Consider the following 15388-nt stretch of genomic DNA (forward strand, 5'->3'; position numbering starts at 1 on the left):
AAGTATTTCTTCCACTTTTTTGTACTATTGTACTATTCGCAGTATAATTGCTACAGACTTAACACACTTTCAAGTTAATTTATATATTAGTCAGAGTTATCTAAAGAAACAGAACCAATAGGATGTGTGTATATATATTGGCTTACATGGTTTAAGGAGGCTTAGAAGTCTCAAAATGTGCAGCTGGTAAGCTAGAGCCCCAGGAGAGCTGATGGGCAGTCCAGTCTGAGTCCAAGGATGAAGAATCAGGAGAGCCAATGGTGTAAATTCCGGTCCAAAAGTCAGCAGGCTCAGATTCATGAAGGGCCAATGCTTTAGTCTGAGTTCAAAGGCTGGAAAAGACCTATGTCCCATTTCAAGTACTCAGGCAAGAGTTCCCTCTTACTCAGACTTTTTGTTTCATTCAGGCCTTCAACTGATTGAATGAGGCCCACCCACATCATATGGGGGGTAGGGGAAGGAGGGCAATCTGCTCTACCCAGTTCCCTGATTCAAGTATTAATATCATCCAAAAAATCCTCACAGACACATCTAGAATAAAATTTGACCAAATATCTGGGCTCCCCATGACCCAGATTGATATATAAATATAACCATCAAACTCGGCAATGTTAACATTTTCTCCATCATTTTCCTAAGTCTAAACAATCCTAAAAAAAAAAAAAAAAAAATCAAGCCCTGATTTGTTATGTTTGCTGAGTTCCATGGTCTACACACTCCCACCACAGCCAATTGCAAGCCATCAACATGCCAACGGACACAGATTGGGAAGAGAACACTCAGTACCACATCATCTTATAGTATTGCACCTATAAAAATACAAAAGCTAAAAATAACTTCAAGAGTATATAGATAATAGTAAAATGTAGCAAAATAATTAGAAAGTGATGAGTTTTGAGTATGTATTACCTTTGTTTTTAATACAATACTTAATTGTGAGTTCTTATAATTTAATGTTTAATAATAGAGATTTTTTAAGAGCCAACTTGCAAAATTCTTGAAAATGTAACAATCAGCTCTGGTGAGTAAGTAACAGTTGGTTCCAGCACACCTCGAGAATGGAATTGAGCAAGCCCTGGGTAAGGTTTATCTGGTCCCCTACCTTCTTCGTGAAAAGGCTGACCAATTTCATTGGGCCAAAGCTTACTGAAGACAAGAACAGAAACAATCTCACTATTCTTCTTGGTATTATTTTTCCTCTGAAGTACTCAGATCTCCTTACACCCTGAGTGAATTACTACATTTACATATTTCAACCTGTAATAACAAGTCATAAAATTATCAGTCTGTGGCATGGCAAAATGTAGGTGGAGGCAGCCAAGGGACTTGCTGGCGCTTCCAGGGGTTTGGTGGATGGCCTAGCACAGGGGGCTGCCACTCCACAGATGACCAGTCTGGATAATTCTGCCACAATTATCTGAGAAATCCTGACAAAGCCAGAATTAGGGTTTGAGTCTGGCAGATAATTATAGCTGTGGACAGGGAGACATGGGAAATCATTGAAGAATGGTCCCCTTGACTTTCAGTCCAGTGATTTACCTACCATACCCACTCTGCTTCTAAATAATGAGTTGCTTAATGCCTGTCAAGTAATTTTAAGTTATAAATCACCAAATACAAGGCATCATTAACGTCCATTTGAAACCGCACGGAGAAATCTTTAGTAGGCAGTATATGAGTCCCCCAGTAGAGCCAAGACTCCGTTGTCTGTACATTTTCTTGTCTTCTTTTTTGAAAATCAGGTATGGTAAGATGTTTTAACAAACCTCAGATGGCTGGGATCTCTGGTTTTAGAATGACCTAAGATAGCTGTCCCCAGCAATACCAGGCTGAGGGGCAATTTGATCAAATTTGGAAAGAATTGTGGATCACAAATGTGGATCACCAACGAAGGGGAAGAATAAGGAGCCTGGAACTTAACACCACCCATCTACCACCTGAGATGAAATGGTGTGTCATCCCAGTAGAGGAACAAGGTCATGATCTAGTCAAATGTCATATGTACACCACTGCAGTACGTGCAATTTAAAAAAAGAAGAAATGAAGCTTATTTATTTCTAAACCAAATAACCCATAAATATCAAGGCATTTGAAGGCAATGAATTGTTAAAAATTAAAGGGGTTTGGGTGTATCTGTGATCAGGGTGAGGGAGAGAGACTTGATTATCATTCACAAACAAATTTAGAAGAATAGATTCAGCATTGCTACTATAACTGGAAATGGTTTGGATAAATTTAATCCAGCTTCCCTGAGAATACCTAATTAATCTCAGGCCCTGGGAGGAAAATCAAGACTAAGATAGGAAGTCTCCATCTGTACTGAGGGCAGAGGAACTTGGGGCCTCCGTGTCCACAAAGGGCATCCCATGATCCCTCCCTGGAAGATCTTCTCAGAGTGCCTCCCTTCCCTCCTGGCTTTGGCCTCAAGTCCATGAGAAAAGTGTACCCGGCTACAGACCTTACTGCTTGACCTGGGTTGGAGACCCATGCCCACTACAGCCCAGAAGACAGGCGACAAATACGAGCCCCATATTTAAGATGTAGCTCAACCTTTGACCACTAGAGGTCTCCTGGAAAGCAATGACCCGTATAACCCGGTTTATCTTCCTTCAAACCAATAGACTTGTTGCACTAAGACCTGGCGAGCCTGCTCTGCTGGAGGCCGCATTATTAATAACGCCACCCACCCCCACCGCTGACGATGGCGCCAGGCTAGGAAGGGGGAGGGGACTAGGCGGTGGCTGACCCTCAGACAGTGCTGGTTTTTCGATCCACGAATCAGTCTGCAGACTCCGAGGCTACCCCCTCGAACCCCACTTCCTAACCAAGCAAGACGGGAGAGCCCCTAACTCAAGATCCCCAGGTGGGCAGCACGGAGTCCCACGGACTTCCCTCCAGCGATGAACTAGCAAACGGACCAATGTGCAGAATCACCTAGTATCAGGTCCACCAACAGGCCAGGATTCACCCTCCCCGGGCTTCGCCCCCACTCGTTCCTCCCTGCCACCGCCCCCCCCTCCACCTCCCCATCTCCTCTGCCTCGGGATTGCCAAAGTGGCCCGAGTTTAGCCGGTGGAAGGAGATTAGGGAACCATTCACCGTTCCTGTTCTGATCCATGCGGTATTTTCTGCAAAAATTAGCGGCTTCTCGCTGGAAGAGGAAAGGAAAAGGGAGGGGGGAGACGAGGGGGAGCAAGAAAGGAAACAGCCAGGTTGAATTCCCAGTCTTTATCAAGCAATTCGCTCACCAGTGAAAGAAAGCTGCAGTGGCAGATTCGAGCCACATGCGGTAGTGTGTAGCAATTAGTAGATAAAATGCTGACTAAAGTGCTAAAACATGAAGTATTATTGTAGCCAAGGTCAAAAATGCTTCAGTTGTCTTTTGCAATTTGGGGGAGGGGGGAGGCCCAGAGGTGCGCAGAGAGGTTTGAATTTTCGAAATGGTTGCCTTCTTTCTTCAAACTGTACTTTTTTTTTTTTTTATGATCCTGTTTATTATAGCCCAAGCTGCCTAATTATGTCACTGCTGGTTTTTGCAACTAACTTAATCCTCCTGATCCTTTATGAAACGATTCACAGGCTCTGAAAAAATGTGTTTGCTGCTTCCCCCACCCCTTGAGGGGGTGAGAACGATTTTTTATTTTTTACCTTTTAAATAAACCAAATAAAACAGAGAGATGGATTTTGGGCTAGCAGAGCAGCAGGAATATAGATGTGTGGGTATAGGGTCCTGTGTTTCAGTGTAAGAAAGAGCCCAGAAAATAGTGGGTCATATAGACATATACTGCTTTCTTTCCCCCTCCTCTTTTATACACAGTGAGTTCCAGCTACAAGCTTTTTTAATAGATAAATAAAGCAGTTGCTTTCATGATTATAACTGTCCTGAATGGATTGTCTTCTTACAACATTCAATCTGTTTATGAGTATTTACTTTACATTAGCCCAAGGACCCTGCACTGCGGGAGTTTGCCTCTATTCCCCTGGGTGTCGGTGTCTCAAGTCTTACATCTCCTCTGTGATTGATGGAGCCTTGAATCCACGTTATTACTCTCTCACAAGCAGAAATCAAACAGGCTATTAACTACATTACTTCAAAGAACTGTTTCAATACAATCTCCTTATCTTAATTGAAACTTTCTTTGTATGGATATTTGCTACACAGATAATTTACAGGTGCCTATCAAGCATCATATTAAAGAGGTAAAATAGAGAATATTTTTTTTTTTTGCTTAGTTTTTGCTTTGTAAACACACACCATTGTGATCTGTAGTTTTAAAAGCCATTTACAGGATTGGACCAGAGGTTTGATTTATTAGATTTTATTATGTTCGTGGGGGGGGGGGTTGCTGGTGCTGTTAAAAGAGAGGGAAGATACCCCTCTGATCCCGTTTTGAAATTTAACATTCATCTGATTACAAGACTGCAGATATTCAAAAATGTTCAGACCCAGCTCCCTGCAATTGTTAACATCTGAAAAACCTTATCGGGAGTTTACGAGAAGAGAGATTATGCAGCAAGCAGCCTAGTTCAGCGCCTACCTTGAAGAGACATAGAAACAGGGTTTCTAATTAGATGAAGTCCCTCACAGGCACTTAAAGACTTACAGCACCAAAACCAACAGAAGTTGCTTAGATGCTCTAAAGAGCTGTGTATTTTTTAAGAGAGAGATTTAATATACAATCCAGGGATACCCTCAGGCATTCTGTTGAGGTTTCCTGCATAAGTGCTGCTGCATTGGTCATACAGGAAACTGACTCAGAGTCGATCTCAAATATGATCTTGTCAAAATACTGCAACTCAAGTTTTTAAATATAGGATGTCTTGAACTGGATGTATATATTTACGCTAACAGGACAGAGACTAACTGAAGCCTTAGGCATCTCTCCTGTATTAAAAAAAAAATACATAAAATACCCTTCAGTCAAGTCCATTCATATGTAAAAAAATGAACAAAATGGGTTATTCTAATCAAACGTCTGCAGTATGCATCATAAAGTTAAAAAGAGAGAAAGAAAGCATGAGAGAGCTGTAATTTCTCTTTGTAACCCATGTTTATAAAATAGAAAGATCAGATGAAATTTCAAGGAAGATAATTAAAGAGTGATGTGCAAGTCATAATTTGGCTAATGCAAAGATGGGAGACTGTGAATTGTTACATTGTCCTCCTTCATTGTGCAGAGTTGTGATATTACTTTAAATTATTAAAATAGTTTTCATCTTTAAGAATACTGGCTCTTTGGCATGGGCTTTTATTACTTATTGTAATTGGAGGATCTGCCATTTTCTTTCGTTTATCTCTGTGTGTATAGAAAGGAGATAGATCTTGCCTTTTATTACTTCCCCATGTTCTGAATCAAAAATGTGGTTTAGATAATGTTAAGTGCCCTAATTCTTACTGCAGCGGACGCAGACGTTATGAGAAGGCATAAAAATACACACAGAGGGTCTTTCCACCTCAAGTCACTGAATATGAGGCATTTGTGCTCTGCCGGGTGTATTAACTTCAGCCATGTGAATATAATTTTCATTAAAGTAATCCTGTTTCAACTAGATGCTGTGACTAGAGGTGAAACGTTGCGAAAGCGTTAAAAATAGCTTACTAGTAATTTCAACATCCTGTAATTTTATCACAGATCAAGTTTCAACTGTCATACTATACAGACCTTATTCCCCATATAGTACATGTTTACTTTTTTAGCATGCCAGACCCACTTTAGAAAGATTGGTGCCAATATAATAAAATCGGGGGGGGGGAGCGGGAGGTGCTGGAAGGAGTGGGAGGAGAAGGGGGAAGGGGGTGGGGAGCGTGGGGGAAGCGAGTACACCATTTTACATCAACACTGCGAAAATGCAATCTAGCCTGGCGGAGGACGGGCAGCTGGGTCGGAGCGAGCTAGGGCTTTGCAGTCTCTGCCTGTTCCTTGTTCTGTCGCTCTTAAGTTTCTCTGTGTTTGCATAATAGCCGTGCATGCAAACCTCGCAATGCTCCAGGGCTCCAGAACAATAAATATACACATTTAAAACCTTTATTGTCTTACGGTTCATGCCCCCGGTTTTCAACAGCTTAATTTCTGGTTGTATTTAACTAGTTTGCAAATGGATTTTTTCAGTTTCAAACTATTATTGAGGAAGCTCCCCTCCCTTTTTTAGCGGGGGAGGGGATGGGGGTGGGGTAGGAGTCGGTATATTATTCCTGTAGCGCTGGGTTATATAAACACATTATCATTTGAGAGCGCCCTTGGCGTCCATCAGCATTGTAAACACGTACTAGTGTATATACTTCAAAATTAAAGAATGCACACGCAGAACCGGGAGCCTGAATTCATATTCCGAGCAGACTCGCTGCTCGCATTTATTGATTTATCATGCATCGTTTATTGTTCCAGTCCCTAAATGCAGCCGCTGTCCGTTCAATATTGTTTGCAAAATCCTGAGATGTGTGTGCACTGCTCACTTGTCTTTCTGGTTTTTTTTTTTTTTTTTTTTTTTGGCTGAGTATATTTTGCGAAGCGAACAAATGCATTAATATTTATATGTTTATATAATCGATAACCCACTTTTCCCTTCCATGTAAATAGGCATCAAAAGATAATTTAACAGATTAGTTCTCGAAAACATGGCAGTGAGAAAGCGTAATTTAACTATCAAACAAATCTACATGTCTAATAACAGCAAATCTGCTAAGGAGCATTAGAAAGAGGAGCAGCGCCCCGGAATCTCTGCAGGAAATGTTCTTTATATTAGACATATACAAGCAGGTCCTGTCAGATGCACAGCGGAGCTTGCTAGCTCTCGTCTCCTCCAAAAATCTCATTAGACGACACCCCCAGACAAGGGAGATTGGGAGGAGGGAGATCTCATCTTCACACAGTTTTAGGGTGGATTTTATTTTTACAAACCTTTCTATATGTTTTTTGTCTTGATCCATCCGCTTCCCGCCGAGATCGGACGGAACCTTTCTTCCGATTATGAATTTGATCATCCCACATTTGGAAGGAAACCTACACAGTTTTGACAGGAGCTGAAAATTGAGTCGTCAGAGAAATATTAGGACATATTTTCAATCATTTTGGTGCCGAAGGGGAGGCAAGAGCTCAGTTTTATATTGAGACATTACGCCAGCTGAAGGCAGAGAATGTTTTTCCCTGCCAGGACCTGATGCAATCCATTCAAGCCAACAAGTTTGGAGAGAATGTTGAGTTCAATCAATTCAGAACGTCGAGATGGAGCCCAACTCACTCCAGGTATTTCGCTCTCCTCCGCTCCTCCGATCCCGGCACCCCCCGGCACCCCCCAGCCCCCCAACTCACCCACACCTCTGCACCCACCCACACCCCCCACAAACTTTTCACCAAACTTTTACCCTCTGCATCCCCCCAAATCATTTTTATTGTTTAAAAAAATCCCTGCACTGATCATACATACATAATGTAATTTTACCGCCTCGGATGGAGAAGTAGGGAGAGGTGGCGGTGGGGGTGCCCGGAGTTTTTTGTTGTTGTTGTTGTTTTGTTTTTGTTTTTGTTTTTTTTTTAAGGGAGGCAGAAAATTTGTGGGCTCTATTATTTTTCCACCCAGCTTATATCTGTTGGCTCCTCTGTATTAAGAGTGTGGATGTCTGTGTGTAAATGTGTCTGGGAATAGATGTTTGTGCTCTGATGGCTACGTTATTTATTTGGTGCTTTTTTTCCCCCTGCAGTGGGTCGGCTCACCGTGTGGCTTGCACGGACCTTACATTTTCTACAAGGCTTTTCAATTCCACCTTGAAGGCAAACCAAGAATTTTGTCCCTTGGCGACTTTTTCTTTGTAAGATGTACGCCAAAGGATCCGATTTGCATAGCGGAGCTCCAGCTGTTGTGGGAAGAGAGGACCAGCCGGCAACTTTTATCCAGCTCTAAACTTTATTTCCTCCCAGAAGACACTCCCCAGGGCAGAAATAGCGACCATGGCGAGGTGGTAAACTTATATCTCCCTCTCTTCTTTCTTTATTACCCCCCCACCCCCCAGTAATGCTTATTACAGGGCAAGCTTGAAAATACTGTATTCACTTCTGCAGGCGAGCAGGATCGACTCCTTTTTTAAAGGGGTAGCGCCACTAGCTGGGGCTCGAGTATTTTGCCATTGTCAGAGTTTGGCTGTCAGCTTTACAAAGAGGATCCAACTGCTGATTTTAGTCAAGATCAAATAACTTGTTCGAGAAGGGTTTTGTTCAAGGATGTGTGTGTGTGTGTGTGTGTGTGTGAGAGAGAGAGAGAGAGAGAGAGAGAGAGAGAGATCGTTCGCTCCCTTGCTACTGCCGCTTGAACATCACATGCTTTTTATATTTTCTGCCTTTTGAAAATTTTACCTTCGCGTCTGGCTCAGTCGGGGCTGGGTGGATTTCTTTCGGTGGGTTTCGATATTGTTCACTTTTTTTTTTTTTTAAGTAAGTATTTGATATGTTTAAGAGGGCGGAAATTACGAAATGGAGGCAGAGTGAGATCAAAAGCTATTGAGTTGGCAAAGACGTGTTGAATAAAGTGATAAATGACAGGTACTGGAATAATACATTCAAATAACTTGCAGATCTGCCCGGGCGGATTTCAAAGCGGTCGTGTAACCGGCACAAACACGTTAAGCATTAACAACTATCTCTCGCCCCCACCCCCTCCCCCTCGGACAAGCCATTTGATGTTCTAGTTTTCAATTACTCCACGCAAAGTGGACGTCTTCCAGCGCAATCTTTGGGGATGTGTGGGACCGGGACCAGGGGGGGGAAGGCAGAGGGGTGTGTGCTCGCCCACTGGCTCCGCGGGTCCGGCGGCCTCCGTGCCCAGACGGCGCTCCCGGGGAGGGTGGGGAGGGACCGAGCTTCGCCGGCACGTTTCTGGACGGCCGCAGGGGCGCTAGCCGCGCTCCCGGGAGGACGCCCGAGGTGAGCTGCTGTCACCGGGCGCCGGGGCGGCCGCCTCCCTTCGGCTCTGTCATTTCATATGTGACCGCAGTTCTGCGGGCTCCCCTTGTCAGCTGACCGACCTCAGCGCCGTGATACCCACCGGGGGAACTATTTTGGGGAGGCTGTGCCCTCGGTGCGGTGGGGAGGGAGGGCACGCAGCCGCCTGGCCAGGCTTTGTGTTGCCCGAGCGAGAGCAGGGTGATCAGACTGAGACTTTTGAGGGCAGGTAGCTCTGTGCCAGGCCCTCGAGCTTTCGAGGTAGATGTAAGGATCTTTTTGTTAAATGAATGGTTCTCCCGTTTAACTCATCCCGGAACGTGGAGCTGCCTGCCAGTTCTTCCAGAATTCCTTGGTCTGATGGAGTTGATTGTACTTTTGGCATCGCCAGTTCACTCCCTCTCCCAGGATCGAATTACCCATCAGTGGTCTATGCCGGTTAATTACTGGAGTTCGTCAAAACCTTCGCCCTCAGATCTGCCTCTTCGGAAATAAGCCCCGCCCTCCTCCCCGAACGTTTCCCCCCCCTCCCCCGCCCTCTCCCGCCCGCTTTGGGTTTTAAACGTTCATACTTCCCGACGTCTGCCTGCAATTTTACAAAGGTGTTGTTTGGAAATACTGTGAAAAATCCTGCACCCTACCAACAGGTTGAGCTCTTTCCCCCTCCCAAGGTCTAGCTCTGTCCCCTCCCCCGACCCAACTTTCCTGCGCAGCTGTCTTCCTCCCCTCCCCCTCCTGATTTCTTATTATTTGCTTTTCAAATTTATTACTTCAACATGGCCTGTGATCTGGAAAAGGGAAGGATTAAATATCCAGAAAAGAGCTGGTGCCTAATAGACTTCTGCCTAAACCCAGAAGGAAATTATTCAGTGTTTTATGAGATATTTTGTGGTCACTCTCCTTCTCTTTCTTTTTTTTTTTTAATTGAAATTGAAATATTTTTAAAGACCCCGAGTTGACCCCACTTGGTCCAGTTTTAATTTCTGTCGTTGTAATTAAATAGTGAATTCTGATTTAAGAGTAAAAACCATTTTAGCCCAAGGTTACATCTGTTAGAACTGCTGATAATGCATAGATACACAGTATTTTTAAATACACGATTTTTAAAAATTGTTCATTAAGGGCAAATGAAAGCGAGCTGTTGTAATGATCTGTACATTTCGTCACTGCTATATGAGCCATACCTAAGAAAATTAATCTTGCCATTTAAAAGTAAACTCTAGGGGGTTTGCGGAGGGAGATGGCTCTATTTATAATCCTCAGCTGCATATACATCGTCTAATATTATGCATGATTTGTTTCTTAATGCTAACACGGCTGGTAATTAGCTGTATGATTATACTTGTATATTTCATTAGGACTTTGGCTGATGTCATTGTGAATTATTCAGCCATATTAAAACAATTTTCAATTGAGATAATGACACGCCTCAAAATTATGCAAATGCAGGCTACATTGTGCAAAATAATTATGACAAATGTAAAGCAGGTAGAAAGTTTCCCAATCCAGATCGGTTTTCCACCCTGGTGATGTCATTTCCCCCCTGGCCTAAGTTAGTCATTCATTAGCTGAATGGCAGCAGCAGTCTCCTCAGGAGGAGAGCCTACGGAAACCAGCATTTACTGCAGGCACCTAGAGGGGGCAACAGGGTCCTCTCATTAAGAAATTTGCTTTGTTTTCACTTACTCCATTAACTTGTTTATATACAGTGAAATGATTTTTGTTATTGATTTTAAATAGTTTTGAATGATGCATTTGCGATTTGCAAAGTGTAACTGAAAGAGAAAGGTTTCTTGGTGATGTGCACTGTTACTTGGAGAAAATGTTCAGCACATTTAATCAGCCAGTACAGTTTATTTTAAGTAACCAAATGGAGGTTAATAATTTCTTGATTGAGCTGACATCAGCATCCATTTCGAAAGGACAGCCAGGACTCAGTATGCTTTTTTGGTTTAAGAGAACCATTCTGTCTATTTATGATTTCTTGAAATGTAAAGACGTCAGTTCTAAAAGCAGGAAAATTATCATTGTGCGAGATTAGAAATAGCGTCCCTGTGTGGTTTGCTATCATCTGCAGAGGGCCTTTTTGGGGAATATTTTATTGATCCTTGCAATAATTGTATGAGGCTGGATAAGGCAGGACTTTGTATGCCATTTTACAGATGGAGACAGGCTTAGAGAAGTTATGTGGTTTGTCAAAGGTCACCAAGCTAGAACGTAGGCCTTCCTAAGCTTTAGGATTGTTTGTCCCCCCCCCCCCACCGCCACTGAATCCTAGCCTTGACACCAGAGTTTTAATGCAACATATTATATTCTAGAAGTATGCGCTAATATGGGCAAGTCCTTGTTCATTTTAGAATCATGACTAATCAATCCATTTTGCCAAAGGTCACTGGATTTTAGGTAGCAGAACCATTCTTATTCTATAAAGTTCAGCTGATTTGAGCTCATGGTATCTAATGAGAGCAGTTGTGTTTTAATACCATTATTAATAATCATTAATAATTTATTATTATTTATAGTAACTCTGAGAATGACTTACTGCTGCCTTCACGTACTTCCCGTGCTGGCAACTGGTGTGGAGAAAAAGCAGTCCAGAGTCACATCTTGATTCCGCAACTTAGTATTTGTTCGACCTTGAACCAGCATTAATACTCTGAGCCTCAGTTTCTTCAGCAGCAAAATGGGGACAATAATGAGGCAGACTATGGATTGTTGTGAATATCAAGAGGCATTATATGGGCAAAAGTACTTTAAAAATGGTACAGCCCTTAAATAAATAGAAAAGAGTGATGACTGCAGCGGCTTTTATTATAGATATTATAATTTATGAACAATAAGCAGAGAAACTAATATGCCTGTGTGGAGGTTCTCAGGCCTAATCATGATACTGTCTTAAATTACCATGAAAGTGAATAGTAGAGCCATATACAGGAGTTAAGTGTCTTTAGTAATTACCCACAATTGCCACATTCAGCCACTACCTCTTCAGAGGAGGAAAATGGCAAAGTAGGCGGGTAATTGGTTCTGTTACTGGGTAACTTCTGATTACATTCATTTTCAAATTGCCAAGCGCTTCATCTATTGGCAATATACCCTTTTAAAAGAGGTAGATGTGCAAGCTTGGATTTCAGCCTGACTGTGGGCTGGATTCTACAAGAAGCTTTCCTGGTCACCTGCAGCTGTGAGTGTGGATGAGTAAACTAAGGATGTCAGGAAGTCAAGGTCAAACAGATTCTAGGTAGTAGTCAGGATTTCTACAAGTGGTTACTATCTGGTTAAAAATGGTCAGAAATTCATATTCCAGAGCCCCTGTTGAAACTAATTCCATTGGAATCTCTGGAATTGGGTCCAGGAGCCTACATTTTAAACATTGCCTCACTTTTCTCATCTATGAAATGGAGATATATTACCTACTCCCTAGGATTGCCTTAAGGATTAAATGAGTCAATACATGTAAAGTGCTTACAACTGAGATTGGCACATAGTATATTCTCCAGTAGTGGCTGACTCATTGTTACTATCATTAATATTTGTACTGCTGTTCTCATTGAAGTTTGAGACCACCACCACTACTTTCTTTCTTTCTTTCTTTTTTAAGATTTTACTTATTTATTTGCAAGACAGAGCACAGCCAGGAGGAGGGGGAGAGGGAGAGGGAGAAGTAGACTCTCCACTGAGCAGCGAGCCACACGTGGGTCTCAATCCCAGGACCCTAGGATCAAAGGCAGAGGCTTAACCCACTGAGCCACCCAGGTGCCCCCACCACCCCTTTTCCTAAAGAAAGATTTTCTCTGTGAGAGGACAGCATCTAGGTTAGTTTGCTAAGACAAATACCCAATACAGGTCTCCCCAAATCAGGTTGGCTTTCATCCATAGGATGTGTTTTGCCATGTCATCAAAATAAGAAGTTCCTTGAAGATTCACATTTCAGTATGAAACTATGCTGTCCTCTGAATCAGTAGGATTTGTTTAAAAGATTGCCTGTTTGTATCCCATCTCGCATTAGTCAGACATGTCTTGAAATCTAGGAGGTGCTGGACCGACCCTGTTCTAGCTGTGGATAGCTGCTCCATCTCTGGTCTGTATCCACGAGCTAACTTTTTAAAAATTTCCAAGTGACCTCTTCAAGTGACCTCACTGGCCTTGGACCATTTCTTTAGCTTTTCTGAGTCTCAGTTTCTCCATCTGTAAAATGGATCTAATGATCTCTACTTTGTCAAGAGAATTAGAAACAGTAATGGAAAGGGCCTGCCAGCTGGCATAAGAGAGCTCCGCAAACAAGGGATGCAGTCCCAGCAGTTCTTAGTAGTTTTAGTCATGACCTTCAACTAGGAAAAGGAGTAACTTTTCTCTGACTGGCTGGCCCTTCTGAACTAGGGTGAGAACTAATGAACTGTCTGGTGAGAATTCAGAAGACTGTGATAAGCATCGGCGAACTACGGCCTGAAGGCTGAATTTGGACCACTGTCTGTTTTTGTAAAGTTTTATTGGAACATAGTCAGACTTGTTTGTTTACGTATTGTTTATAACTGCTTTCAAGTTACAGTAGCCGAGTTGAGTAGCTGTGACAGCGACCATATGACCCGCACAGTGGAAATTGGGAAATAATATACTGTTTGGTCCTTTACAAAAATGTTTGCTGACCCCTGGCCTATGGAGTTGATTTGAAATAGGGAGCGGGATTGTATACTTTTTTCTCTTTCTTGCTTGGGTTGGAGCAAGACCCAGTAAAATCAAGAAATAATTTAATAGTCATATGTCAAAAATATCTTGCAAACAAATCTCTGTTTCAGCATTGATTCTAATGATATTAAAATTTAAGAATCAGTAGAATGTGTACTGAGTTAGATTTTGTAGGTTCAGATCCTAACTCTAGCAAATGTTGGTGTCATCTCTCTTGAGTTAATCAAAAACTACTTGTTGAGTGCTAACCATGTACTTGGAGCTCGGCTAGGTACAGAGATAGACGAAAAACAGTTCATGGTGTGACCCTGTTTCTCAAGAAGCTTATCAGTCTTCATTGAGAGATGAGATCAACACGTTTTTAAAAATGTAAAAACAACATAAGACGTTATATAATATGTTAGTGGATTGTGCTGACAATAAATGCAGTGTGTGTTCAAAGGAAGACTCGCGATCTGCATGATTTTGGAAAAAGAATTCATTCAGCTCAGAGACGCTGGTTGAAGACCTACTGTGTGCTGGACAACAGGATACAGATATGAAGGAGAATGGCCTCAACCCTCAAAGAGTTTACTGTTTACTCCCGTGGACAGACAATGGTCACAGAAAAGCTGTCAGACTTTCTCTGTGCTCCTTAGTTAAAGTGTAGATTAATTAAAGCCACTATTTATAGCCTTTCCTGATCTTTCTGGTAACTAGAAAGTATTGTCTTTATCTTTGAAGTCTTGATCACTCAGAGCATATTTGTAGAGCACCTACTTGGTGCCAGAGCCTGTTCTAGGCCCTGGGGATACAGCCCTGGACAAGGTAGGCAGGAATCCCTGCCTTCAGGGCTCTTACTGGGCTGTGCTTGGCTTGCCCTCTCTTGTACTTTGCACATGCGCGGTCTGTGAGGGTTTTCTGCGTCCTGTTCCTTTTTCTGTCACTCCCCCTGTCCACATCCCCCCTTTCCCACCCTAGTGGTGTTCTCAGGAACTACAGGTTGTGACTTCACCTCTGGGTCCCCCCTACAGTATTCAGTGCCAGTCACTAAGTATTTATTGAATGACTACATGACCTCAGCCATCTAAAACGTTCTTTCCCACAGCCTGCTTTCTTAAAGGTCAGCCTGGTTTCTTCCTGTCAGAGGACCCATGATGGGTCATTCCCATGTGGGCCAGCTGCAGCACACCCCTGTCACATGTGTTCTTTCTCGTCTAAAATCCATCATCGTTTTTGCACAGAAGATGTGAAAAAGTGTAGATTTTCTTTCGGAGTACTCACCAAAGAGAACGGTGCCAATTTGGGACTGATGATGAGGCTAGAGCTAGCATCTTCGTGTTTGAGTACTTTTCCCATCTTCAGCCCTCAGCTCATTAAAAGTCGGGGCTGTGCGGTGGCAGTCTGACCACACACTGGACGCCAGGAGACCGGTCACTCCTCACCTGAGTAGGGTTGGTAGCTCCCGTGAGCTGGCGGGCTTTCCAGACTGGTGGTCTTAACTAGGCCAGTGTTTGATAGTGAGTCAAAATTGTAAGCAATTAAATCCTCCCGTGACATTTAGAGTGTCAGGCACATACTAAGGAAATGTTATTTTTATGAAGTACACGAGTCCATACATGTAAATACTTCGTTATTAATTATTAATAAAGCATACCATTGTTCGTGGTGGATGCTAGTGATACACAACTCAAGCCCATTTATCAAAGTCTCGTTTTAACCAATATCCAGAATATAATTGCTCGGATCAAATGCATTTGCTTGTCATTTTTTATAGCCAGGGTAGCTGG

General features: G+C 42.7%; 1 protein-coding gene across 1 annotated transcript in view; it reads left to right on the plus strand.

The window, feature by feature from the left end:
* Positions 1 to 6903: 6903 nt before the first annotated feature.
* Positions 6904 to 15388, plus strand: part of ARID5B (AT-rich interaction domain 5B) — a 176748-nt gene continuing 168263 nt past the window's right edge. The window contains exons 1-2 of the mRNA XM_047701553.1: positions 6904 to 7244; positions 7700 to 7954. Coding sequence (XP_047557509.1) covers positions 7224 to 7244; positions 7700 to 7954 — 276 coding nt within the window. The 5' untranslated portion in view covers positions 6904 to 7223. The remainder of the gene's footprint in view (positions 7245 to 7699; positions 7955 to 15388) is intronic.

Source organism: Lutra lutra, chromosome 14 (assembly GCF_902655055.1).
Source record: "Lutra lutra chromosome 14, mLutLut1.2, whole genome shotgun sequence".
Lineage (NCBI taxonomy): Eukaryota > Metazoa > Chordata > Mammalia > Carnivora > Mustelidae > Lutra > Lutra lutra.